The sequence below is a fragment of the Saccopteryx bilineata genome, chromosome 2, assembly GCF_036850765.1.
Source record: "Saccopteryx bilineata isolate mSacBil1 chromosome 2, mSacBil1_pri_phased_curated, whole genome shotgun sequence".
Lineage (NCBI taxonomy): Eukaryota > Metazoa > Chordata > Mammalia > Chiroptera > Emballonuridae > Saccopteryx > Saccopteryx bilineata.
In genome coordinates, this window is record NC_089491.1 from 12,036,625 (window position 1) to 12,060,676 (window position 24,052).

Here is a 24,052-nt window from a genome sequence, read left to right on the forward strand (position 1 = left end):
CACCAGGGCCCCCCACGATCTCGGGGCAACCGAGGGCGTCCTGTGACCCCAGTATTGCTTATCAAAACGGTGGCACCACCCAGAGATGGGAAAAGAGGAAGGTGATTATTTTGGTTCTCGAATTTCCAAGTTTTAAAAGATAATAAATTAATCGGTCAATCACCCTCTTTTGTTCTTGTGGCCTTCTTCACTCTGTAAGATACTGTGTTCACTCCCTGGCTCGTTCATGCAAGTAGCAGATTAACAGTGTTTCTGAGATTCATTGAAGGGTCGGCTTTTCCTCTTCAATTACACCAGAATCTGAAGCAGCAACAGGGTCCCCATAAAAACTTGCTCTTCAATTGTCCCAGTTCTTGTTGAGTGCTGCTGTGAAAAGTGACAGGTTTCAGCCATGGGTCAGCATTTATTTTTAGACACCAATTGAAGCTGGTGAAAAGCGATCCGTTGGTCCCATTGCGCTGTCTGTAAAGGGTGCGGACTTCGGCCTGCCCCTGCCTCTCACCTTGTTTGGAAAGCCTACGATGTTACTAGAAGGTAATGGTTTCATTAAGGTACTCACCCCCATGAAGGCGCCACTGTAGTCTCTTGTCCGTATTACAAGTTGCTGTGTCTTAAAAATGTCTGTTTTTGTATAAATCAGCTTTACTCTTCCCTCTTAAATTGTTTTTCGGAGCGGAACACAGCGCATCAGTGAGAATGGGCTTCACAAAATATGGGAAATGTATGTACCAGATTTCTTGGAACCACTACCTGAGAATGAAATAGGCAATTTAAAACAAATGTTAGTATCGCTTCTCAGATGTGTATTTATCACACAGTGGATTGTTACTTCTGTTCCTTGACCTTTGTCTTTATTAGTGGTGGGTGATACTTTAATAAAACCTCCTCACTTGCTAGAAATAGCTGTGAACTTAACATTCTCGTCCTGTACATTACTGGCTAGTCCTTAACAGGAGGGCCCAGCTGGGCTGGAAGTTTTCATGTTTCATTGATTCATTTTGCTGACCTATGGATGAAACAGAGCCATCACTGAGAAGAAAAAGCATGGCTGGTAGTGTCCAGTTTTTATTAAGTAAATATTTATAATAGCCCTCTTTGTTCTTGGAATACTATTAATTGGCAGCTGCAGCTGTATTGTCATTTGAAATTGATCATCAAATTTGCATTCCAAGTTGGAATCTCTCTGGAGATTTCTCTTTAGAAAATTCTTTTGAAGTAGCTGACCCAGCTTCGTAGCTCACCCCTGTGTATTGGTGAGAGGGAGCTGTGCTGTTTTCCAACATGATGGCAGTCATTTCAAATGGTTTCTACCAAGTCCTTTTTTTTTTTTAATTTTGTTGTTTGTTGGAAGTTACTAACCATGTTGTAAACCTGCCCAGTTGCTGCGAACTTTTACATTTCTCTGCTTTACTTAAATAATTGAGCTGTCAGCCCTTTGTTAGAAGTGGTAACATTGCAAGTTCAACTGTTTACATTTTGTAATGAATTAAGTGTCCCCTCCTCTGCCCTCCCTCCCCTCCATTTTGTAATGAAAATTCCACTTACAGCTGAAGGAGCAGAGAAATATAAATGAAGCTCTTGGCTTCACCAAATTCCTGTGACATTAATGTCAGGTTTTGCTTCTCTGCTCTTTTCTCCACTGTAGGTGGTTTTTTCATTGACAGCCCCTATTGCCAGCCTCTGAGCGTCGCACCATTTATTATTCACTTGGGCCCTCAAGATTTCTTCTCTGACTTCTAGAACCATCAGGTTGTCTGGCTTGAAATGGCAATTCCTATGTCTTGGTCTTAAGAGCGATGTGACCCCTGAGGCTTTCCAGCTCTCAGACACACCACTCTGCCACCTTCTTTGGGAAAGCAATGACTGAACATTTTAAAGAAGAGCAATACTTTACTCAAAGCCACGGTGTCTGTTTTAAAACTTTTCCTTTGGAAACCTAGCAATATCTGCACTTGATCCCTCCTGGCGTAGTCTCTGTCAGGGCGTGTACAGACCAATGCAGAACTTAGAATTAGTGTGTGAGCTGTGCTATATCTTCTGACAGTTTTTAAACTATTTTGGCACATAAATCTGATAGTTGCACTCCTGACTGCGTCAGTTAGCACTATTATACTTTCTCAGAGATAGGGATCCTCTGTGAAGCCATATTCTTTGCATGGGGCCTGGCGCCCAGCTAGGGGCGTGGCCTGCAGCCCATGTTCCTTCAGGCTCCAGAAGCACCCCTCTCTTGTGCACGGCATCCGGTCCAATGGGTCCCTGCGTCCCTCACGCTGACGGTGCAGAGCACAGGGCAGCGTAGTGAGGGGCCCGGGCACCTGGTCCTCACGGCACTCACCTGGGCAACAGGCACTGACAGAGGGCGCTGCTTTAACCTTGCTGCTTTTTAAAATTTGGGTGAATGTTTGAAAATCATGAACCAGTCAGTCACCGTTATTAATTGAAGAGCTGGGAATACCTCGTTAATGTATTTTTAAAACTGGTGTTGGACCCTCTGTGTATTTCAGGTTAATACTTTTAAGCAGTTTTCAGCACGTTTATGTCACTTTATTCTCGTTCTCCTCGGACCTCCGTAGCCATATCACTTGTATAAAATAGGCTGAGATATAGTGACTGTAAGCTGTGCTCTCAGTATACAAAGGTAAGCTCTTTTACTTTCTGATTAAAGAGAAAAGTAATTAAAAATCAATGACCACAACATGCATGCATATATGACAATCATATATGATGTATTTATCTCTTAGGTCTTATGCCATCACCTTACTTTAAAAAATCTGTATGATCTAAGTGTAAAATAATTATTTTCAGCGTTTAATACCATTGTGATGACTTTCTATTCAAGAGACACGTTTCACTTTTGCTGAGTTAAGTGTTATGTGTGTAGAAACTTACAATATAACATAAGTGAATCACACACATGTACTTGTTGAAATAAAAGAATTCAGTGGTGGAAAGAATTCACCTAAGAATATTTTAATGTCAGGGCACTCTTTTGGCCAAAGTGCTGGAATCTCAAAAGCAGCCAGATTGGTAACAGTGCTGGTAGGATCAGGTTATATGGAGCTATTAAGCTGAGGGTTGAAGTGCCAATTTCTCCAGGAGAGAAACTTCTCTGAGGAGTGAAACTTCTGATCTGTGTTATATGCCCTAATACAACAGCAAGAAGCCATAAAAAAAAGCAATAGAAAATGACAAAACCAAAATATCATGGTAACTGTGGGGAAATATATAATTGGCTGAGTTAAGCTAACTATTTGCCGAACCAACTTTGGCAAGACTCGGTATGGTGAATACCTAGTCTGCCGAGACCATAGAGGCGTAGGCAGCTCACCTGTCTTTTCTCGGCTAGGAAGCTAGACAACTCACTTTCCACCTTATTCAACCATCACGCAGTTTATTTGAGAGATGTGAGAGTTTGGTGAGGATTTGCGTCATTTAGTGTGTCCCATAAATACATTTCATATGTGTCCGATGTTCTAATCTAAGGTGTATTTACATATAGAGATTAAAATGAATTTTATGTTTTGTATTTGTCTCTAAGTAGCAGTTTTCTTTTCGGTACTTGAAGGGTGCTGGAACAGCTCTCTTTCCCATACAGAACCTGTGTGTGCTGAATGAATGTGGCTTTCGCATCTGTAAAGGTCGGGCGAGGTCTGGCGGACTAGTGCCAAGCACCTTCCAGTCCTGATCCAGCGGCCGAGTGCCCACTCCGTGCCAGGTCCTCTCTGGTGTTAGCAACACAGGAGCCTGCCCAGGGGAAGCACTTAAGCCTGAGAGTCTTCTCGTTGGGGAAACTGGGTCTATTGTAAATACCTAGGTTGGGAGGCAGGTAATGTGTTAGCAGTCTCAAAAGGACAAAACTTATTTAATAGTTTATTTTTAAATTCATAATAAGGGCCCTCTGACATCACTGAAATGGGCATCAGTTGGAAGTTCACTGATGGTCAGTACTTCCTGCCAGTTTTGACAGCTCGAAACCAACTCTGGTTTGGTGTTCATGGACCTCCGTCCAAGTCAGTGAACTGAGTGAAATGAATGACAGGTACCCCAGTCCTTTTAAAGCAATTTTTATAACATGGCGAAGAACAAACAAGTTAGTTTAGATACTGACCATGTTTTTTTTATGACAAAGAAGGGGAATTTTATCCTTCTAATAAATCATTCATAACTCCGTTTCTTAGGTCTCATTAACAGTTGCCGTGGAGGTCACTTTCAGTAGAGTTAGGGAAATGGACTAAGGAGATCCCCCACCCCATCCCCAGCAGTTAGGTTCTAGCAATCTAGAGCGCTAAGATCCAGGCCAGTAAGAGCAGTGAAAGCTGAAGACAGCCTGCTCTGACTGGTCTTGTGTAACTGCCTTTGAGCCCAAGCCCGTGCCTCCTTGCTGGGTGGGGTGGGTTCTCCGTGGTTCAGAACAAGAACAGTTCTCTTTTATTCAAACTCGCACTGATGCCACTCCACCCAGTAACCAGAGATTTCTCAGTGTTACCAGGAGGCCTGGAAGGGAGGTGGATGGTGCCTGAGTAACAACCACAGAGCCAAGAAACTATCTCCCATGGAGGTGAGTCTCTGTCGATGTGTCTCCAGCAGTCACGTATGGAGCACAGAGCTAGTACTTCTTATGTAAGAACAAGTCCCTTCCTTTCCCATAGCATCTTCCAGAAAGACAGTTTTAAGTTAAGAATCTGAGTTGAGTTTGTCGTAAGAATAGATATCCTTTCTCACATTATCATTTTAGGTAGGAGCTAACAGCTTCCATTGATACTTAAAGCAGTGCTCTTTGGAGACTTTTAAAATAGCAGCACAATGCAAATTAGGTTATGTAAGCTTTACAGCATGGCTAGAAATAGGGAATAGAAACCACGTGGGAATGTGGGCCAGAGATTGTCTCCCCCTCCAGCAAATTCCCACGGGGCTTGGGAATTAGATGAGCTAATACACTGAAGTGCTTCGAGTAGTGCCCGGTGCAGGAGGTCCTCAGGAACATTGACTGTTCTTCCCATGGTTGGCTAGGTGACAGTGTATGAGGCAGGCACGGCTGTGCTGGCAGGTAGCTGAGAAGCAGGTGTGTGGCCTCCTTGGCGGGGGACCGTTGTTTCCTTAGTGCTAACAGGTTTGGGTGCCCAGGCTTTGGGAGATGCCTGTCCTAGCATCCTGGGGTTAAACAGGAAACAGGGCACTTGTTTGGTGAGAGCTGGTGTGGGGGTGTCACTTCAGATCGGTGCTGAATGAAATGCTCGCTTTCCTGCGATGAAGGGGAAAGCACTGGCCAGTCTGCTGCCAGGGGAGCAGAAATACTTGCATTGAGATTTAAGTGTGCTTTGAACGGCTGAGCTTAGAATGTCAACCTGCTGATTCCAAGTTTCCTACCAGGGCAATAAGAAAACAGCATGTTTGATTACAGCCAGTCCTGGAATCCAACACTCAACTCAGCAATGTCTGGCAGGTAGAAAGCAAGTCACCATAAATCACAGAACAGAAACAGGGCTTTTGATGCAGATGTTTCTCTGAATAGCGCTCCTGTAGCTTCTCTCTTCCGGTTTGCTGCAGCACTTGGGGGGAAATGTGTGCACCGTCTCCCCGTCCGTCCGTCTCTGTCCGTCCGTCTGTCCGTCAGCTCATCTGTCCGGACACAGCTGGTAAGTTGCTATTCAGCAGCAGGAGAAATGGGTCGATGGTGACGCTGGTGGACTGGGTGGAGGGTGTTCATCCTTCTGCTGCATCTGGCTAGTCCGTGTCTGTGGGCTCGGGCCTGTGGGGGAGGGGAGGGGAGGGGAGGGGAGGGACGCGGCCCCCTCAGCCGGAGCTGAGCACAGCGTGGAGCTCAGGTTGAGTTCTGGGATGCTCCACAGTTGTAAAAACTCTGCAGACAAGGCCTGGGTGTTACTTTTCCAGGAGAGGAAGACAGATTTGTCTTTCCTCCGCTGTGGCTGTGAGGGGAGGCGTGGCCACTGCAGCCAGGGTTAAGGGCAGGCCTCTCTTTGCCTTGCCCAGTCGTTTGTATCTTTCTTACCTGGTCCTGCTAAGGAGGGTCTTGGTCTTTTGCGGCAGCACTCACCATTTCTAAACAAACTCGGCCGCCTCTGCAGGGGGGTGGCCTGAAGACAACCTCGTCTGCCTGGCTGGAGATGCATGGGCCTGCTGCGGCTGTGTGGATGGTGGGAGGGAGCGCGCCTGGCTGCGGGGGACAACGCTCTCTGCTGCGTCTGCTTCTCTCACCCGGACCTTTTATGCGGTCTGCATGATGGCCTGCCTTCAGGTCAGCTGTATGTCCCAGGTGATTAGTTCACAGTCGCCTTCTGTTTAGGTCACTGTGGGCTGTGGGCATCAATAGATTGAAGCAGGAATGGAAGAAAGAGCGAAGGATGCCAAAATGGATATATCGTGTGTGCCAGGGACTTGGACATTCTTGATTCTCAACCCTCTGCAGGTGGTATCACCCCTGTTTTACAGATGAAAAAAAATGAGGCTCAGAGTTGAATGCTAGAGCCAAGAATGAGACCCAGCTCTGCTCAGTGCTGAAGCCCCTTCCCGCTACACCATGCTGTGGGTTAAAAGTCGGCCTTCCGGGGGCTCCTGGAGGCAGGGGGGAGGCGTGCTGGCGCTGGGGCAGCACTGGAGCCACCGGTCGGGTGTCACCGGGGCTCTAGAGTCACAGGCTAGAAGCCACCCTCGATTTCTGGGCTGGAAGATAGGCTCTCTGTCTTGACCCAGTTTTAGATGAGACGTGCTGGCCTAAAATAGGGCTATTTTCTTTCAGACCAATTGAAAGAGATTACTTAACAGACTAGCAGGATGCACTGGAAGACTAAGGGGCAGCTATATAAACTGAGGAAGCTCTGTATTTGAAGCTGCTGCTTGTTTGTGTCAGTAAGAGACAGGTATGTTTTCATTTAGCTAATGAACTTCCTGAGAATATTCTCTGTCTGGCCCAAGATCCCCGTAAAAGATTTGAGCCAGACTTTGAAGGAGGGCTGGAAAAGGCTTATCTCACTGAGTAGAAGGGACAGGGGTGTGGGGGGCAACAGCCCAGGTGTGGGGAGGAGAGTCAGGGAGGCCCCCGAGCAGGCCTGAGGGTGGAACTGCAGTGGCCTGTTGTGATCTTGGGAGTCCCCCTGGCCTGGGGGGGGGGGTCCCTCTAGGTCATTGTGCTTGCAGAGCCTCCTGGGGCAGTGGCCTTAGGTCTCAGTGACCTGGTTGCCTTGCTGAACTGGTCTGCTGCTCTCCTGTGGCTGCTGGCTCTGCTGGGGGCCTGGAGGGTGTGGGATGGGCCTCCAGTCCTCTTTAGGGAGAGATACTCCTCCCTCAGCCCAAGTCTGCATCATGCTAGGCAGCTGGCCTTGTACAGAGCCCCCTGCCGTGACCGTGGAGGGAAGTAAGAGGGGACTTGACTTTAACCCTGGGCCGTGTGAGGCCCAGAGGGAGGGCGGCTGGGTCCCCGACCTTGTAGAGGACAGCTTAGCGGGCCTCCCCCTCCGCGGCAGGGCCGTACCGCTCTGCGGCGACTGGGCGGGGCAGTGCGGGCTTCCTCCCGCGGCAGGCAGGACATGGGAGGCCGGAGACCTCTGAATAACTTGTTCTCGGCAGATTTTGTGGCTCTTAATTAGTGAGTTTTTAACCACGGAGAAGAAATGACATTCTTTTACTGTTTTTAGAGTTAAGAGAAGCTCTTTCTCCAGGGTGAGATTTGAACTGAATCACAGTTGTGGGACCTAGACTTGTTCTCCATTTAGACAAAGAAACAGAGGCTTAGACACAGTGACTTGTGTAGCGCAAGCCAGGAGTGTCTGTGCCCCGTGGCGGCTGTGCCCAGTGCTGCTGGGGTGTCACTGGTCCAGGCTGCAGCCTGTCCTGTTGCCCAAAACTGCCAGGTTCCTCCTCGTCATGTGTTGTTCCTGTCTCTCTTGGTTTGAAGCAAGACTCCACCTCCCTCTCACCTCTGCCACTGGACGTGGAATAAGAAAGAACCCACACGTCAGGCTAGCGGTCTGTCTGCTCGCTCCTGGGCCAAGCAGCCTATGGGGGGGTTTTCTTGTTTTGGTGCCTGACGTACAATTGGGTCTGTTTCCACACACTGTCCGTCTGTACTGTGACTGACCCCAAAATAGAGGGTGAGCCGATAATCCTGCTGGAGACCCAGGCCTCGGCCTACAGGGAGGGGGGTGTGCTGTGGGAAATGGAAGTGGGCTTTCTGGGTTTGGCCTCATCCACGTGTTGGCTGTCATTTGTTCCTGGCGAGGTTGTCAGTATGTGTACTACCTCACCGTGACACGTCTCCCGAGTGCCCTGGTGCTGGGATTTCGTTGGACCCTCCATCAGGTCATAGAAACCATTTAGCTTTCCTACGTCCTTCGTGCCCACAGCGGCTGCAGTCACATGTGGAGGCCACCTGGGAGGGGAAGGCCTCGGGGAGGTGGCGCCTGAGGACTGAGGAACGCGGGAAGCCCTTCAGAGTGGCGCTGACTGAGGCTGGGGAGGACACGGTCTCTCCACCGGCTGTTTAAGGACTTGTCTTATGCAGCTCTAGAGGGTTAGCGTAGAAGTCATAGGCAGTTACAGGAAGTCAGCGGGCAGTCTGAGCCCCAGTGTGGCTCCCCCATGGGAGGACGGGCCAGGCTGCCTTGGCAGCAGGTGTGGTGAGAAGTACACCCTGTGTTCTGGGCTCCGGAGCCAGGCCCGTGGAGACTGACACAAGGGAAAACTGGAGCAGCTCTGATCAAGGCCTCCAAGCTGGGGAGGAGTCTGCCCTGTAAGGTGGTGAGCGTTCAAAAGGGGGCATGACCTCCCAAGACCGCACCCAGGCCCTTGCTAGTGCAGCCGTCAGCTAAGGGGCAGGTATGCTGTGCCCTCAGTGGTCGTCCTCCGCCAGCACGGCACAGGCATTCTGGAGGGGTTCAGGCAGGGGGTTGGCTAAAGGCCGCGGAGGCAGGAAGGACGTCTCTTCACGGGCTGGGTTATCTCCTGGACCAGGCAGGAGGTAGGCTTGGCAGTGCCCAGCACAGGGCCCGGGAACCTCTTACCCAAGCCCCTGTCCGGGGGCCACTGTCCAGGCGGTGCCTGGGACCCAGATGGGGAAGGCCGGGCAGGAAGATGCTGACCGGGCAGAAAGTGGGTGGTAGTTGCAATGCAGCAGGGGTTGTCTCCGTTGGGCCCGGAGGTGGGGGTTGCTGGGCCCAGCTCTCTGGGCTGGGTGCTCTCTCTGCCGCCCGGGAAGGGTGTGCCGGCAGCGGACAGACAGGCTGCTCAATCAGCAGCCTCCCTGCCCTGCAGTTGCTGCTCTGTTGGCCTGCCCAGCGGAGGGATGACGGCTACTGGGTGCCCCTTCATACAGGAGCCTTGTGCTTTTAAAAGAATATTTTGGTTTCTGTACCCGGATAAGGGCTGGAGCTCATCTGAGTCAGCGTCTGTGGGACATGGTCGTCAGTGAGTGGGAAGGTGTAGACTAGCTTTACAGAGCACCACATTTCCCCACACATAAGACGCGCCTTAATTCTGGGGCCCGAAATTTGAAAGAAATGTATGACATAAAGTTATTGAACTCGAGTTTTATTCATCATAAAAAGTCATACAACTCATCATGGAGCGCAAAAAAGCGGGAAATGCAAGTAAAACAAAAATCTACCACCACTGTATAAGATGCACCCAGTTTTTAGACCCCTAATTATTCTGGAAAAGGTGCATCTTATACACGGGGAAATACGGTGTTTTCAGAAAGAAAATAAATGGGAAATAGTACAATTACTAGAGGGTTTGCTCTGGGCCTCAGGTCTGTCTGTCTCCGTCCTGCCGCCTTGGGTTCACCCTGGACAGACGGGCAGGCAGCCCGTGGAGGAGTCGATGGGTGTCTGTACTCTTTTTTCTGTCGCTCTTTGGGGACTATGGCCAAAGAGGCAGCTGTGCTGTGTCTTTAGGTTGGAGCTATGGAAGGTAACATTGAGACACTGACCCTTGGGGGTAGCCAGAACCCCAGGGCCAGGTGTGTCTAACTATAAGTGGCCTTTTTGTTTACCCCTGTGGGTGTCATAATGCAGAAATGTATGGGATCACTGCTTTAGACGGGTTTTAGAAAACTCTGAAAAGGGCCCTATAGGTAACCTTCGAGGACTTGGGGACCATGCACCATTACAGCTCAGCCACTGTGACAGACGAGGCTGGCTTTGGTCCTGCAGACCCTGTCACAGTATAGGTACTGGGATGTGTTCCGCCAGCCCTGCCTTTGCTTAATCCTGACTGGAAAACCCCTGCCACCTGCTGGGACTCCAGCTTCCCACTAAGGCTTCCTGAGCCTGGTCTGCTGCACGCAGAGGAGGAAGAGGAGAAGGCAAGTCTTTGCCCGGGAGAACCGTAGGTTTTGAGGGAGGGCTGGGGCCAGGGAAGTTCACGGGAAAGCAGGCTCAGGCTGAGTCAGGAGAGCCCAGCAGGGTGGCAGCTTGAAGAGTGGGTGCAGGTGACAGGAAGACTGCTGGACACAAACCCGTCCAGTTGGGTGGGAATGTGGTGAGTGCAGCCTGGGAAGCACCGAGCCTTGGGCTAAGGAGCCAGGCTACTTGGCGAGTGGTGGGCAGCCGCTAAGGGTTGCGTGCAGGATGGCAAAGTGATCACGAGTGCACTTCTGAAATGTCTTTCTCAGGTCTTAGCCTGGACTTGCGCCAAGATTGGGTGACTATTGGTTAGAGTGGGAGAGGCCCAGCAAGTGCCACACTTGTCAATAGACCTAGTTAGACAGATACTTCAGTCTTCAGGCTCTTCCTCCCTATCCTGAAACATTTTAAAGGGCAAGATGAGCAGAGCATTGTCTCAACTCGAATTTAGGCTTGGGGGTAGGAAAAGTGCAGGAGGCAGCCCATCCCTCGCTTCAGATGGGAGTCACGTGGCAGGAAGTATGTGGAGCAGGCTCACTTCCTCCGCATGTGGCCAGCACACAGACAGGGATGACGGTCTAGACCCTCAAGAAACCTACAGACTACCAAGGCAAGGCACATGTTACGGGCTGAAGCAGGCGCTGCTCAGGGGCGGCGCAGATGGCTCTAGGACAGGCCTCGGGAGGCTGCAGGAGGGGAGACTGAGGCATAGCAGACGTGGGGCTTGCCCCAGGTGCTCAGTGTAGCTGGAACAGCAGAGAAAAACCTCAAGTGTATATAATGCTGTCTACTCCCAAAGTAGGCTTCTAGACAAGCGACTCTAGTTGCCAACATGGTCTAATGTGAACGCAAGCTGGAAGGGGATGTGTGCTTCACATCGGGTGGCAGGAGTTGCCATGAAAGGACCACAGGGACTGAATAAAGGAGACCCAACCACAAGTGCCCACAGACAGTATTTTATTGAACCTGGCCAGTTGGCTCAGTGTGTGGAAGTGCTGGGTCCGATTCCTGGTCAGAGCACACTGGAGGAAGTGTCCATCTGCTTCTCCACCCCCTCTCCCCCTCCTGCAGGCAGGGCTTGAATATGAGTTGTCCTGGGTGCTGAGGATGGCTCCATGGCCTCATCTCAGGCACTCAAATAGCTCAGTTTTCCGGAGCACTGGAGCAAAGGCCCCAGGTGGGAAGAGCATTGCCCCCTGCTGGGCATGCCGGGTAGATCCCAGTCGGGTGCATGTGGGAGTCTGTCTCTCTGCCTCCCCAGCTCTCACTTTAAAAAAGAATCCTCAACAGGCCTGTGGAAGTAGGTAAGGCCGCGGCAGCCAGCCCCATCGGGCTCTCCCAGTGCCGCTGTGTGCTGCAGACTGGCTTCCACGTGGCCTGTGGACGCTCTGGTCCTTTGGGGACTGAGGAAGTAAGGGATTTGAGCAGACAGGCCCAGGTGAGGGCATTATTAGGCAGGTGCACCCTGCTCAAGAGGGTGGCCTCTTGGCCCTGGTAGTGTGTGTAGGAAACCACTGAAAACCTAGGGACCTGGATGCTGCCAGTTGTCTCATCAATTGAGGATCTGTTTCCCTCTTGTGGACGGGTGTCTTGGGGCACGCCGGAGGCTCTCAGGGTCTGACGATGGGTGAGTAACTACTCAGTTCTAAGAAGGAACACTCCCTGTGCTTCCTAGCGGCTTTTCTGGGCTCGGGAGAAAGGATGGAGGTGGGCCTGGCTGAGGCTGAGGCAGCCATACTTTAGGCGCTCAGCCTGCACGCTGCGTCTGGTCTCATGGGGGGCTCTGGAGCTGGATGGCACCCTTCTCCCTTTCCTACTTAGGAAACATGATGGTCAAAACTTTGATTCTAGCCTACATGTTTCTGCTGCTCTGGGGTCATGTTCTATCTTTTTCGTGGAACTGAATTAAGGCTAGGGCTAAGCATTTTAGATGGCACAGATGGGTCTTTTAAGAATTCAGAAAGTTGCGTTCTAAGTGTCCAGCCTCCCCCAACCCCTTCTGGGCTGAGCATGGCTCTTGTCCTCCTTGAGACCTGTGGTCCTGCTGTCACCAGCACCCATTGGGCTTTAAGAGTTCTGGTTTGGTGGGTCAGCGGAAGAGTGATCCAGGTGCGTTCGTTTCCTTGGCTCGTGTCACTCTTACACGTCCTTGGGTACCATCTCACTGTGGCCCACGCACAGCTGAGGTCTGGAATCGAGGTTCCCGATCTCTCTCCTCTCACCTGGTGTGCAGCTGTCAGACGCATCCTTCTGACACGACCACGCAGGCACCGCCTGCACCAGCTCCGTGCAGTTGGGCTCACCTTGCGTCCGTTCTGTTGAGGGGCCTCTGAGCATCACCTGCTCTTGCTCATGGGGGCTGTTTCTCAGCGGTGGGCCCTGCCACAGCTGGGGGGGGGGGGTTAGTTACCATTTATTACTCGTTTGGATTGGAAGACTCATTTTTAGAAACTCAACTGGGGAGCCACCTTGCAGGCATTCTCTAGGGTGGCTCTGGCTTTCGTGTGAGCCATCTCCAGGCAAACTTCCTTTCCAGGGACTTGAGGCAGTGAGTGCTGGTTGGGGTGGGACTGCTCTCCCTTTGTCCCTGTCTTCTGGCGAGTCCCAAGCTGTTTTCTGTGGCTGACTCTCACTCCAGTCCGCAGCCTGTCCACCCGTTTTCTCTGAACTCGGGCCTCTCCGGGCCCATCTGTTGGGGGTTATGCTGAACCTCTGGTCTCTGCGAGCAGCTGGTTGGGACCCAGCTATATCAGGAGATGGGCCTCCCAAGGCAGTCCTAATTAGGGTGACTGTACTTTCAGGGATGGTGGGGCTAATGGCCCTGCTTCCAAGGGTGCTCTTGGCAGGCGGGGCAGGGCGTGGTCCAGGCTGGTGGCCCCGCTGCCTATACGCTGTCTTCCTGCTGCCCAGTGTTCCTGGAAAGGAGCCCGTCAAACTTGCCCCCTCCCACTCCACACAGAACTCTGATCCTGGGCTGCTCAGGAAGGGGCTTGCCCCACAAGAGGTGGCCCTGCTCACGACTGTGGGTTCTAGAGGCATGGAGGGTCACGTACACATGACTCCTGGCTGTAGCTTCTTCTCACTCTGGTCTGGTGGTGCCCAACGTAGTCTTTAGAAATCAATTTAAAATATCTCCCTGTATCTGTCCCCCCCCCCCCCCCCACTACACAAGTGTGAATAGTGTAAGTTGCAGTGCAAAGTCCTTGGCAATAATTCTGTTGTGTATCATCCTAAAAACATTGGAGGCCGCAAGCACCACGGATTGTCCTTCCCCTTGGGGCAGTGACTACATGCAGCACTCAGAACTTGAAACCTCGGCGTGGTTGAAGCAGCAGCCTGCATGTGTGGACTGTCACCAGTGCCTCGCCCAGATGCCTGTCCATCCAAAGGGACTCTCTGCCACCTGACTCCCACAGGCAGTGCCCACCCGGGGCGCCCTCTCTGTTGGACTCGGCCATAGACTGACCCTCTTGTTTGGCTACTCCAGTCTGTAATGCCCTGTCATGTTGCATTTCCCCCATTTGGATGAATAAAAATAAAAGCTTCTGTCTTAAGCAGGACCTTCGCCTTCTCTTGTTAAGTGAAGGTGGCGATCTTGCTGACGCTGATGAGTCAGCTCAGTCCACGTGGCCAACTGTTCCCTTCACACAAGGAGCCAATGCCTGCTTTCTGTTCATGGTCCTCTCTGCTCAGTGTCACATCAGCACAGTGAGTGAGCGTGCGTTCTTGGGTGCCGAGTCCTGAACTCGGAACTGATCAGGTGCTTTTCACACAGCGCTCTCTCACTCCTCCCACCTGGTCCCTGGCCTAGCACTGCCCAGCTGGGACGGTGGGGACAGCTCGGCGCACTGAGGCTCGGGCAGAGGGACACGCCTGGGGGCGCAAAGTCTCAGTAGCAACAACACTGAACACGAAGCTGAAGCTCCTGCTCTTGCTCCTCTGGAGCTGCTGCTCCCAGACCAGTGCTGCCACCCTCTGCTTAGCTGACAGTGTGCAGACAAAGGCACTGGGTGTTTTGCTTTGTTTTATAACTTGGGGCCTGCTTGTCCCTGGGACACCAACCTGGATTTCCAAGCACACTAGAACTGATGGGCCGGACCCCCTGCCCGCCTTTGTGGGCCCTGAGAGAAATGGAGGTGGTGTCACCTGATAGAAAGAGCTGAAACCCCTGCTCTTGTGATCCCAGGCAAGCCTTTCACCTTTACTTTCAAATCTGCAAATAATAACCTTAACTCATAGGGTGCCTGGCAGCTGGAGGGAGAGACCAGGAGAGGCAGAGCTGCAGGAGTGCGGCAGCCCCTGGAGACCGGCCCTGCAGTGCCCCCTCCCCCGCTTGGGCGAGAGGAAGGCCCTGGCCCAGTTGGAGGTGCTGTCTGTAGTGAAGGGCTGAGCCGTCCACCCTCCTGCTTCCCACAAAGCATCTGAAAGCAGCAGCCCTGCTGGGCCCTGGGAGCTAGAGACCTGGGTTAGCATTCCAGCTGCGCTGCAGGGTCAGGGGCCTCTGTGGGCTCGACTTCCCAGCCTATGGAATGGGGAAGGGTGACAACTTGTGCTCAGTCAGCTCCTTCAGGGAGCCAGTGCCTCGGCCATTGGGTGTTCCTGGTCCTGTCTCTCTCCTTCCTCTTCTCTGATCATGCCCACGCCCCCAAGCCCAGGGGAATCAGGTTTGAATCCCAGTGTAGGCATCAGTCTATCTCAGAGCGAGGGATGCACTGTCCCCATTCACACACCCGTCAGACCGGTGACAGTATGGTTCCTGAAGGCCCTACAGTGCCCATGTTACCCACATAATCCCCTGTATACACTCTGGTTTGCACAACTGTTGGCAAGTTGAGAGCTGAGAGAGACTTTTCTGTCCTTGGCCCTCTCACTGCTGTTACTGGGACTCAGAGCTCAGCACACAGGTGGCAGCTCTCCCCGGAGACTGAGGCAGATGCCTTTTGTCTTATCCTGAACCGAGGTACTAACAGGGCTCGAGACCCACGCAGGCTCAGCAGGGCCTGCTGAACGTCCACTCATCTTGTGAGGGGTCGAGCGCAGGGAAACAAGCGGGCCGGACAGGGTCGGACCCAGGAGCCCTGGACTCCACCCCCCGCAGCCCCCTCCCTCTGGGCCCCGCAGAGCCAGGCTCACAGCCTCCCAGCACTTGCAGCTCTGTGTCCTCCCCTCCCACCTCTGCCTGTCTGAAGCATGTCACTCCCAATGAGCCTTTCCAGTCCTGCCCTCCCCAAGGTAGGAGTGCACAGCCTTCCTCCTCCCCGCCCCAGGGCACTTCTAACCCTGGATCCACCAGGGCAGTCTTCCTCCCAGCTTCCGCTTCCATGGCAGAGCAGGGGTGCCCAGCCAGGGGGTCCTCCCCCGCCCCGGGGACAGCTGGCAGTATTTGTAGACATTTTGGTTGTGACAGCTGCTTGGGGGGGGGTACAGTAACAAGTAGCAAGCAGAGACCAGGGATGTTGCTAAACGCTCTGTGATGGACAGGACAGCCCACCACAAAGAGCTGACGCCCACTCCGCCCCGAGGGTGTGGATTCCAGCCCCCTCCCCCCACGTATCCCAGGTGACCTGAAATACACAGGAGCTCAGCTCATCCTTCACCTCTCCAGGAACTTCCCTCAAAGCCGGCTTCCCTGGCACCTCTGCACTCTACATTTCTTCTGAATATTTCCTCCTAAAACGTTGCCAGAAAACTTACAAAACCAAAGATTTTTAAAGGAAGTTGGTTTAAAACTGTCCAGTGGTTCCCCTTCCACACCTGGGCCTGGAGGTCCATGACCACCCCCATCTCCCACCACTCGCCTGTCAGACTCCCTGCCACCTGCGGTTCTCCCAACCGTCTTCCTGCTTCAGACCCAGCAGGTCCCAGCACCCCGTCCCCGTGGGTCCCGTACACCCCCTGCAGCACGCAGTGCACATGTGCAGTTACTGCTCTTACCCTGGGCCCCAGCATAGCCAGGGGACCGCCCTGGGCATGGACTGACACCTCTGGAGTTGGGCACCGCTGGCAGAGTGAGGATTTCTGCTGCGTCCCTAACTCCCGGACACCGCAGCCTTTGGGACCAGAGAGCCTAGAAAAGGCTGTGCTGGACCCGTGCCCCGGCCGGTAAGAAATGCCGACCCCAGAAATACACCTACTGACCTGTTTGTGGCCAAGGGATCCCCACTGTGCGCCAGAGGCCCTGCCGTGGCCCAGCCCCCTGCTTAGCACGTGCCCAGCTTCAGGGGCTTACTCACCACCTCCGTCTTCGTGGCCTGCATCTCAAGCCATGTCCACCTGGGGGGCAGGCGAACTTGGGGAGCAATGCTCTTCTTCCTGCTACAGGGAAGGGGTGAGGTGGTAAGGTCGGCGGACGTGTGGGAGCCACCAGGGCATAGGAAGGAGTTTCCTCAGAGATGCCGTGTCTGTGCCACCCCCCTGCGAGTCTGAGCAGAGCATGCCTGGATGCCAGGGGCTCTGCTGCACTTCTGCCTGTGTACATTTTGGGCGGGAATCCCTCTGCCATCTCAGCCTGGTGATGTGCTTTTGTCTTTTAAGGCTTAAGTACACCCTGATGATTTCCCTAACCCTCCCATACACAAATAGTGCCTCAGTAGTGACTTCCTGCAGGGCAGTCCTCACAGTGAAGCCGGGCACCAGCCTCCCGAGACAGCCTGTGTCTGTCTGCTCACCCCGTGCTGCTTCCAAAGGGCCCGCATGGAGGGGTGAGGCTCAAACACCCTATTGAGCAGCACAGAGGGTGGTGGTCTCCCACTGCCAGGGACCTGGGGGGGGGCAGGAGCACATAATGATACAACTGGCTTTTACAAAGCAATGCTGTTTGTACCAAAATATTTAATGAATATGCTGTTAAAATAAAACCAACAGAAGAAATAGTAATACAATTTTACTGGTTTATATTTCAATTCATAAAGTTAACACACTGAAACTACCTAACACAATGTCCACGCACCTAGTTTTAGATGGGCTTAACAGCTGTTTGGGTAACGGAACAAGAAAGACACAGAAAGGGGAGGGCGGTGAGGGAGGAGCAGCTGCCACTTGTCACTTCCCCATTATCACAGGTGACCTCAGCAAGTGTTCAGCACAGCCACCGGGAAACGCTTCAAAACAACCCACGTGTCTGCATACAAACCAGCTATCCCCACGAACCATCTGCGGACAGCCTGTCAGCACATCACTATTTAAATTAAGTCAGTTGCTTCTTTTTATATAAAAAGGAGCTAACCCCTCCACTCCGCAGTTCTGAAATGAGAGCTTGCAGCCCATCTGAACAGCGAAATTTGCACCCAGCCACACACATTCTGGGGGGAGTCTCAGCATGTGTGTCCCACATACACGTTACAAAGACACACAGCTTAGTGTCCTCACGTGATTTGTTGTGCAAACGCGTGGAATCTGGAAGTGAGGGAGCTCTTCATGGCTCCCCCACCGGCTGGGAGGAGAGCAGAACCCTACAACCCGTGAGTGAATTAAGTGCCCGAACAGCCACATCATGAAGGTGTGCAGGTCAGCCCTGGTCTGGGATCTGGACAGTCACTGGGGCACTGGGAGAGGTATTTATATATATATATACATACATGACACATTGAGCGAAATAAGATCTGTCCACGTTATGCTGGATCCAGTCTCACAGTCAGTCCCCACCTAGCCCGGGAAGTCATTTGGCAGCTAACACTAAAAAACAATAGGGACCATCAGAGTTGCATAGAATTGATCAGAAACGTGAATAACGCCAAACCAAAACCTGTGTCATACAGTTTGACAGAACTAGGCGGCTTCAGCTGCAACGGTGAAACCATCCTATTTAAAACAAAGTGCTTCTCCATTATCCACCTGGAGGACCCTCTGCTGGCACTGAAGCAGGTAAGAACTGTTACCGATCCTCTGCCCTGCCCCCACCACAATATATATATATGTATATATATATATATATAATATGTATATTAAAAAAAATTAAAGGTTTAGAAAAAAACCCAACAGCCTGAAAGGACCCCCCAACTCTGATAATATCAGCTTAGCCCAGGGGCCGGGCGAGGCCTGGAGGTCACCCGAGGAGTAACTTTCTAGCGTCCAGAGCAGCTGCCGGGCGAGCAGGTCGATTAGTGTCAGTAGTTAGGACAGCCTCACCCAGAGGCTACCTGCTGCATGAGCTCTGGTCCAGTGACCTACCAGTATGCTTCTAGGAATCTGACTTAGGTACGTTCTGGTCCAGGGACATGTCACAGAATCACACATCTGGCCAAAGAAGGCAACAAAAGGTGTCGTGTTTTCTGACGGTGTCTCGAGGCCACAGCTGCTTTCAGCAAGTCTCTTTCCCTTGAGCCCCAGCTGCTGTCTTAATGGAGCTCAGTGTTCGGTTGAACCACGTCTTCTTGGCTGCCTGCACCTCACTGAGGGCCAGGCCCAAATGGTGCTCCAAGTCCTGCAGGAGGAGGACAGTGTGAGCAGGCTGCTCCAGCGCCAGTGCCGCTGCCTCCCAGAGCTGAGCCCAGACAGTTCAGTCTGTCTACTCGAGAGGCCTCCGGACACCCCCCAGTCGCAAACTGGCACAGAAAGATGTGGAATGCCTGAAGATATGGGAGTCTCTCCTTGTTAAGCCCTCATTTCTTGCCTAAGTCTATTAAAACCGCCTCCTAAATGAGCGTGCGCTCTGTCTACCCACTGCGCACAAGGCAGGCAGAGTGCATGCCCAAGCTGAAAACATCACAGATTCTCAGAAAACCTGGAACATGTCCACTCCTGAGCAAGGCTGTGAGGTGTCAGCCTGGGCCGTGGCCTCTTCCAGCTCAGCCCCCACATCCACCCTACATACTGGGCTCTCCCCGGCCAAGCCCCCGCCCCCCTCCGTGTTCTCAGTGTGCCACCCCCTCCCCCAGGCACGCCCATTCTTCCTTCTCTTCTGCGGCTGCAACCCGCCCCTTCTTTGCCCTCAGACACCGCTGCTTGGTGAAGCCTCCCAACCGCTTGGACAGCCCCGTGAGCCAGGTCTTAGCTTGGCGGCCCCAGCACATGGGACAGGGCCTGGCAGGGAGCAAGTGCACGGCGATGTGTGGGATGGAGACCAGGCCTAAGCTTTACTCCTGAACTTGGTGCTGACAAACCTACCCTTGCCATAAAAAGACACCAAAACAAGCCCCAGTTCCTTCATCAGGAACGGAGGCTGAGAAAGATTAGGTTAACATGTCCAAAGTCACAAAGCTAGTTACGTGAGGGGAGCTGGGACACAAAGGCTGGCATCTATGAAGCCCTCAAACACTGCGCTAAACCCTTTCTGCACCTTTTCTTCAGTCCTCAGGGCAAGGGATCAGCTAGGGACCCTCACATTGCACTTGCAGCTGAGCCTGGAGTGTGAAGTTAAAAACTAACCCGAGGTCAGAGTTTGATAGTATAGCTGTGATTTCAAAGCCTGTCTTCTTTGCTCCACCAAAAAGCTCCCAAGCTTGATGGAAAAATTCTCATTATGAGAAAGTCTAATCCTTAGAATAGGACAAATACTACTTAAACATCCACCAGTAGATAACAAGCAATGGGCTTCTTCCCGCGAGGATTCTAGTCAAAGTTTAAAGGGAAAAGAACTGCAACTATGAAGACCGTTCCTGGCGCCTCCAGCCCCCAGCAGGACCCCTCCGGGCCCGGGGGGGCCAGTACCTGGATCTTGCACTCGGCCTCCACCAGCTGCAGCTTGGTCTGGGCCAGCTCCAGCTCCATCTCCCTCAGCTGGTTCTTGAGCGTCTCCTTCTCCTCGTCCGTGTCCTCATCCAGAGCTTCCTTGGCTGCGCTGATGCTCTTCACGCGCCCTTCTTTGTTGAAGAACTCGCGACACCGCTCACAGTCGTCCACCTTTTGCTGCAATGGAATGTCAGATGTGAAGAGACGGAGGGGGAAGTGGCCCTCTAGAAGGTGTGAGCATGCTCTTTCTGGGAAGCCCAGATGTGGCTTTTCAGAAGGGCATTACAGCCCCTAGACGTCTGTTCTCTCTGAAGCCGGCAGACAGCCTACCGAGAAGCCACCTGGTATCATATACCGAAAGCAATAAAAACACTCTGGTGTCTCGATCCAGTATCCTCACATCTAGAACTGTGGCTAAAAACATGAAGCAGCAGTGACTAGGTAAGACTTATGTTCAAGGATTGTCACTGCAGAATGAGATAAGGAAAAGGGGGAGAAGCTCTCAGTACCTGGGAGAAAGTTGAGGCACTGCTGCATTGGTACAAGAGGACACAGCCTGAGTGGCTTCTGAGGAATTTTTTATTACACGGTAAAATGGTAAATGCTGAATGGACCAGGACACAAAAATGTATATATGGTATGTTTAAAATATATACTATATCACAGTTCATTCAAAATAAGATGCCACTGACGGTAAGGCACATTTTATGTTCCTCTAAGAAAATATTCTGCCAACTAAACCATAAGAAGCCGTCAGTTATAAAGCAGGGATGTGAATATGAAGTTCAAGGATGTGAATATGAAGACACGCGTATCTGGGAATGAGCAGAATTCTGCGTGTTCACCAAGAAGAGACCTAAAGAAGGCACTCCAAAGTGTTAACCATGGCGATGTGTCTGTGGGTCACAGGGTGTAAGGGTCTTTTTCCTAATTTACTCCTTATTTTCCACAGTTTCTGCAATGAGTATTATTAGTTCTAAAATCAGAAAATAAACTAAAAAATAGAAACTGCTGGTTATTACACACTCCTTGTAATGCGGGCCGGGTGTCTTGCTCCAGGTGCAATGTTTTGTGCAAATGTGGCCACAAGCACAGACCTTGCCCACTTTCCTGCCCACTGAGTTGTAAATCTGTTAGAAAAGCATATTTCAGTAATCAGCTCACCTCAGTACAGTTTGGGAAGTACTCTAATACAGGTAATACAGGTACAGCTTAATGAGAGCGCGTGCCACGTTACAAAAGTCCCCAAATCAGCAAGAACTTATTCAAAACTCAAGTCCTCACTGACAGCATTTGGATCATTACGGGAGCAGAAGGACTGCATTCGGAGGGCGAGTGTCCCCACTCGAGTGGCAAGTCCCACCGTGCGGTCCTGACCTCTGCACCCACCTCAGGCAGAGCCATGCTCCAGACCCCATGCTACACACACCCATGTCCCACGTGACACCCGAAAAGTGGTGGCACTTGCTCTGCTGTTTACAGACCCCCAAGGAGGACGCTGTACAAATAAATGTATAAGGACAGGGTCCTTGTGCGGGTCTCCTCTGTGTCCCCCAGAGTAAACGGGCACAGTAGCAGCTGTCATACTGAGTCAGGTCAGGACAGGCGCCCAATCAGGTATCTGTCAGTTCCTCTCACTTCTGAAATCAAAGTAAACCCCGCCCCCTAAACCTGTTGTGCTGTTTTACAGCCATAACCTGAGCCAGGTGCTGTAAAGTTTCTCTGGTAAAGGAAGGCTTACCCGAATTTTCTCAATTTCCACTTTATTGGCTGTCTGCTGCTTCTCCAATCTTTCACTCAACTGAGAACAAATCTGAAAAAACAAACAATTCCAAATGATAATCTCTTGAGCAGTGCCATCTCCTGCATACTTTGGGCCTGGGACAAGTTATGTGGCGGCAGCTGGCCGACACTAAGCAGAATGAAGACACCGCGGGCCGCCACAGCTCGGCGTGCTGGGCGCTGACAGTGAGCGGAGGCCCCTCCGGCCACGCCACCTCTGCATCCATCGGCCAAGGACCTGCAGGAAAGTGTCAGTGCCACACTCAATGGCCAGTGGTTTCCAAACACTTGCAGTCCCACGAGCCAGCATGAGATCCCAGTACAGGAAGGGACCAGACCAGTTCAGATATGTTCTTAAAATGGAACCAGCCAGGGAGAGGGGTGGTTCTGCACACGACCACCCGTCAATACAAGGCCACAAGTGGCATCTGAAATGCTCCCAAGGACACGGTGCGGCCTCACTTACTAGTGCCCAGGTGAATGCCAGGCATTCACTGTGCCCGGTGCTCTATGGGTCCTCCCCCTGCAGCTGGGAAGAAGCGGGGACTGGGCAGTGCCCGCGGCAGAGCGGGAGCTCCTGGGTGAGGAGAGGGTACAGTTCACCCGACAAACAGGGTTGCTAGGAACATGGCCTAATTCCAGGCACACAACCCACCTGCTTGTAGTCACCGATGATAGAACTGTTTTTTTTAATCTCAGATTCTGCCTTGTCGAGTTCCCGCCGACACATTTCTTTTAACTGCATACATGAAAAAAGCAGAAGTGGATGTTTTAAAGGCAATATAAAGGACTTTCCAAAAGGTGCTTCTAACCACCCCCACCCCCTCCCCGCCTTCCCTCTGGGCAGTGCTAGCCCTGTTCCAGATGCCAGGAGCGGGTGAACAGTCAGAACTTCCAGACACACCAAACTGCTCTGCAGGAGCCTCTGCTGAAGTCCCTCCCTGCCTGTGAGCAGCCCAGCCCAGGGCCCCGGCCGCAGAGGCACAGGCCCTGAGCTGATGAGGGACGGCAGCCGCGTCAGTAACTGACCTATCTGTGTAGCAAATGCCCTGTGACCTCTCACCTCAGGCTGCTCTGACTGCGACCATAGGCAGTCCTTTGCGGAAAACTGGGGGGAAGGGGGACAAGGGTTGCCCAGGGCACCTAGCACCCCAAACTCTTCCTACAGCTGCAGGCCTGTGCCCAGAGACCAGAGAGCTGGCTCTGGACACGCCTTCCAGGGTTTGCTCTGTGGGTACTGTAGTGGATAGGCAGGGCAAGAGCCAGAAATTTTATGACCTGCTTTCCTCGTGCAGAAATGCTAACCCTGTCCTTGTGACACTCAGATGCTCACATGCAGGAATCTCTCCTGCCACATGTATGATGGCCTTTGCCCCCCGTCCCTCCTATGCCTTGATTATGAAGAACCGTTGTGCTTTACAGAGAAGATACAAAAGGCCTCTGGAGAGACACCAAAGCCAGCTGTCTGCAGGATCTCCAGTGCCACCAGGAAGCCTCCAGCCCACCCCCCACATCCAGAATGCCTGATGCAGAGGGTGCGGGGCTTTCTCACCTGAGCAGACTCTTCTTCTAGCCGCCTTTTCTCCTCTTCTGCATCAATCAGCTTCTGTTTGGTCATAAGTAGCTCCTTATTCAGTGCGTCTGCCTTTTCCTCAGCCTGAAACATTTAAGGGATGCCATTACCGACCAAGAACTGAAAACTGGAAGGGCCTGAGTCACCCAGCGCAATCCCATGATAAGACGAAGGGGAAGCTGTGATCCGGACAGGGGGGAAGATGTGCCCAAGGCCACACTGAGATGGGAGCTGCTGAATGCCGGGCGCAGTCTCTGACCCAGAGGCAGCGCCAGGCAGTGGTTAGGAAGGCGGCCTCTAGCACTGGACAACCTGGGCCCAATTTCCATTGTTCCCTGACCATGTGCCACTGGCCAAGTCATGGAGAGCCTGTGTGAGCTTCAGGCTCCTCAGCGGCGGGGCCAAGCATGGAAAGGACTCGGCACAGTGCCCAGCACGTGGTAAACTCTCAGTAAAGGGTCGCTGTCATCATCAACAGTGATAATAAATTCTGGTTTTCTTCCTCCAGACTCTCAGTATGTCCTCTGCTCCATCAAACCAGTTCTGCAGCCTGACCAGGCAGTGGCACAGTGGAGAGAGCATCAGATTGGGATGCGAAGGACCCAGGTTCAAGACCCTGAGGTCACCGGCTTGAGCGCGGGATCAAAGACATCACCCCATGGTTGCTGGC

At 52.3% G+C, this 24,052-nt stretch overlaps 2 protein-coding genes across 7 annotated transcripts in view; one reads left to right on the forward strand and one right to left on the reverse strand.

Annotated features, from left to right (window-relative positions):
- Positions 1-13,918, forward strand: part of STRBP (spermatid perinuclear RNA binding protein) — a 154,233-nt gene extending 140,315 nt beyond the window's left edge. The window contains exons 17-18 of one of the 2 annotated variants that reach the window (XR_010729042.1): positions 2,505-5,636; positions 13,604-13,918. Coding sequence is in view for 1 of the 2 variants with exons in the window: in XM_066256278.1 (XP_066112375.1) it covers positions 2,505-2,509 (5 nt within the window). In the remaining variant the exon portion in view is untranslated. Of the gene's footprint in view, positions 1-2,504 lie in introns of both variants that reach the window. The other variant, XM_066256278.1, reaches the window with a different exon arrangement.
- Positions 13,919-17,169: 3,251 nt separating this feature from the next.
- Positions 17,170-24,052, reverse strand: part of RABGAP1 (RAB GTPase activating protein 1) — a 186,017-nt gene continuing 179,134 nt past the window's right edge. For all 5 annotated transcript variants that reach the window (XM_066256280.1, XM_066256279.1, XM_066256283.1 and 2 more), the window contains 5 exons: positions 23,362-23,466; positions 22,465-22,548; positions 21,769-21,840; positions 20,007-20,204; positions 17,170-18,780 (listed from right to left, as the gene is read on the reverse strand). In XM_066256280.1, coding sequence (XP_066112377.1) covers positions 18,658-18,780; positions 20,007-20,204; positions 21,769-21,840; positions 22,465-22,548; positions 23,362-23,466 — 582 coding nt within the window. In that variant the 3' untranslated portion in view covers positions 17,170-18,657. The remainder of the gene's footprint in view (positions 18,781-20,006; positions 20,205-21,768; positions 21,841-22,464; positions 22,549-23,361; positions 23,467-24,052) is intronic.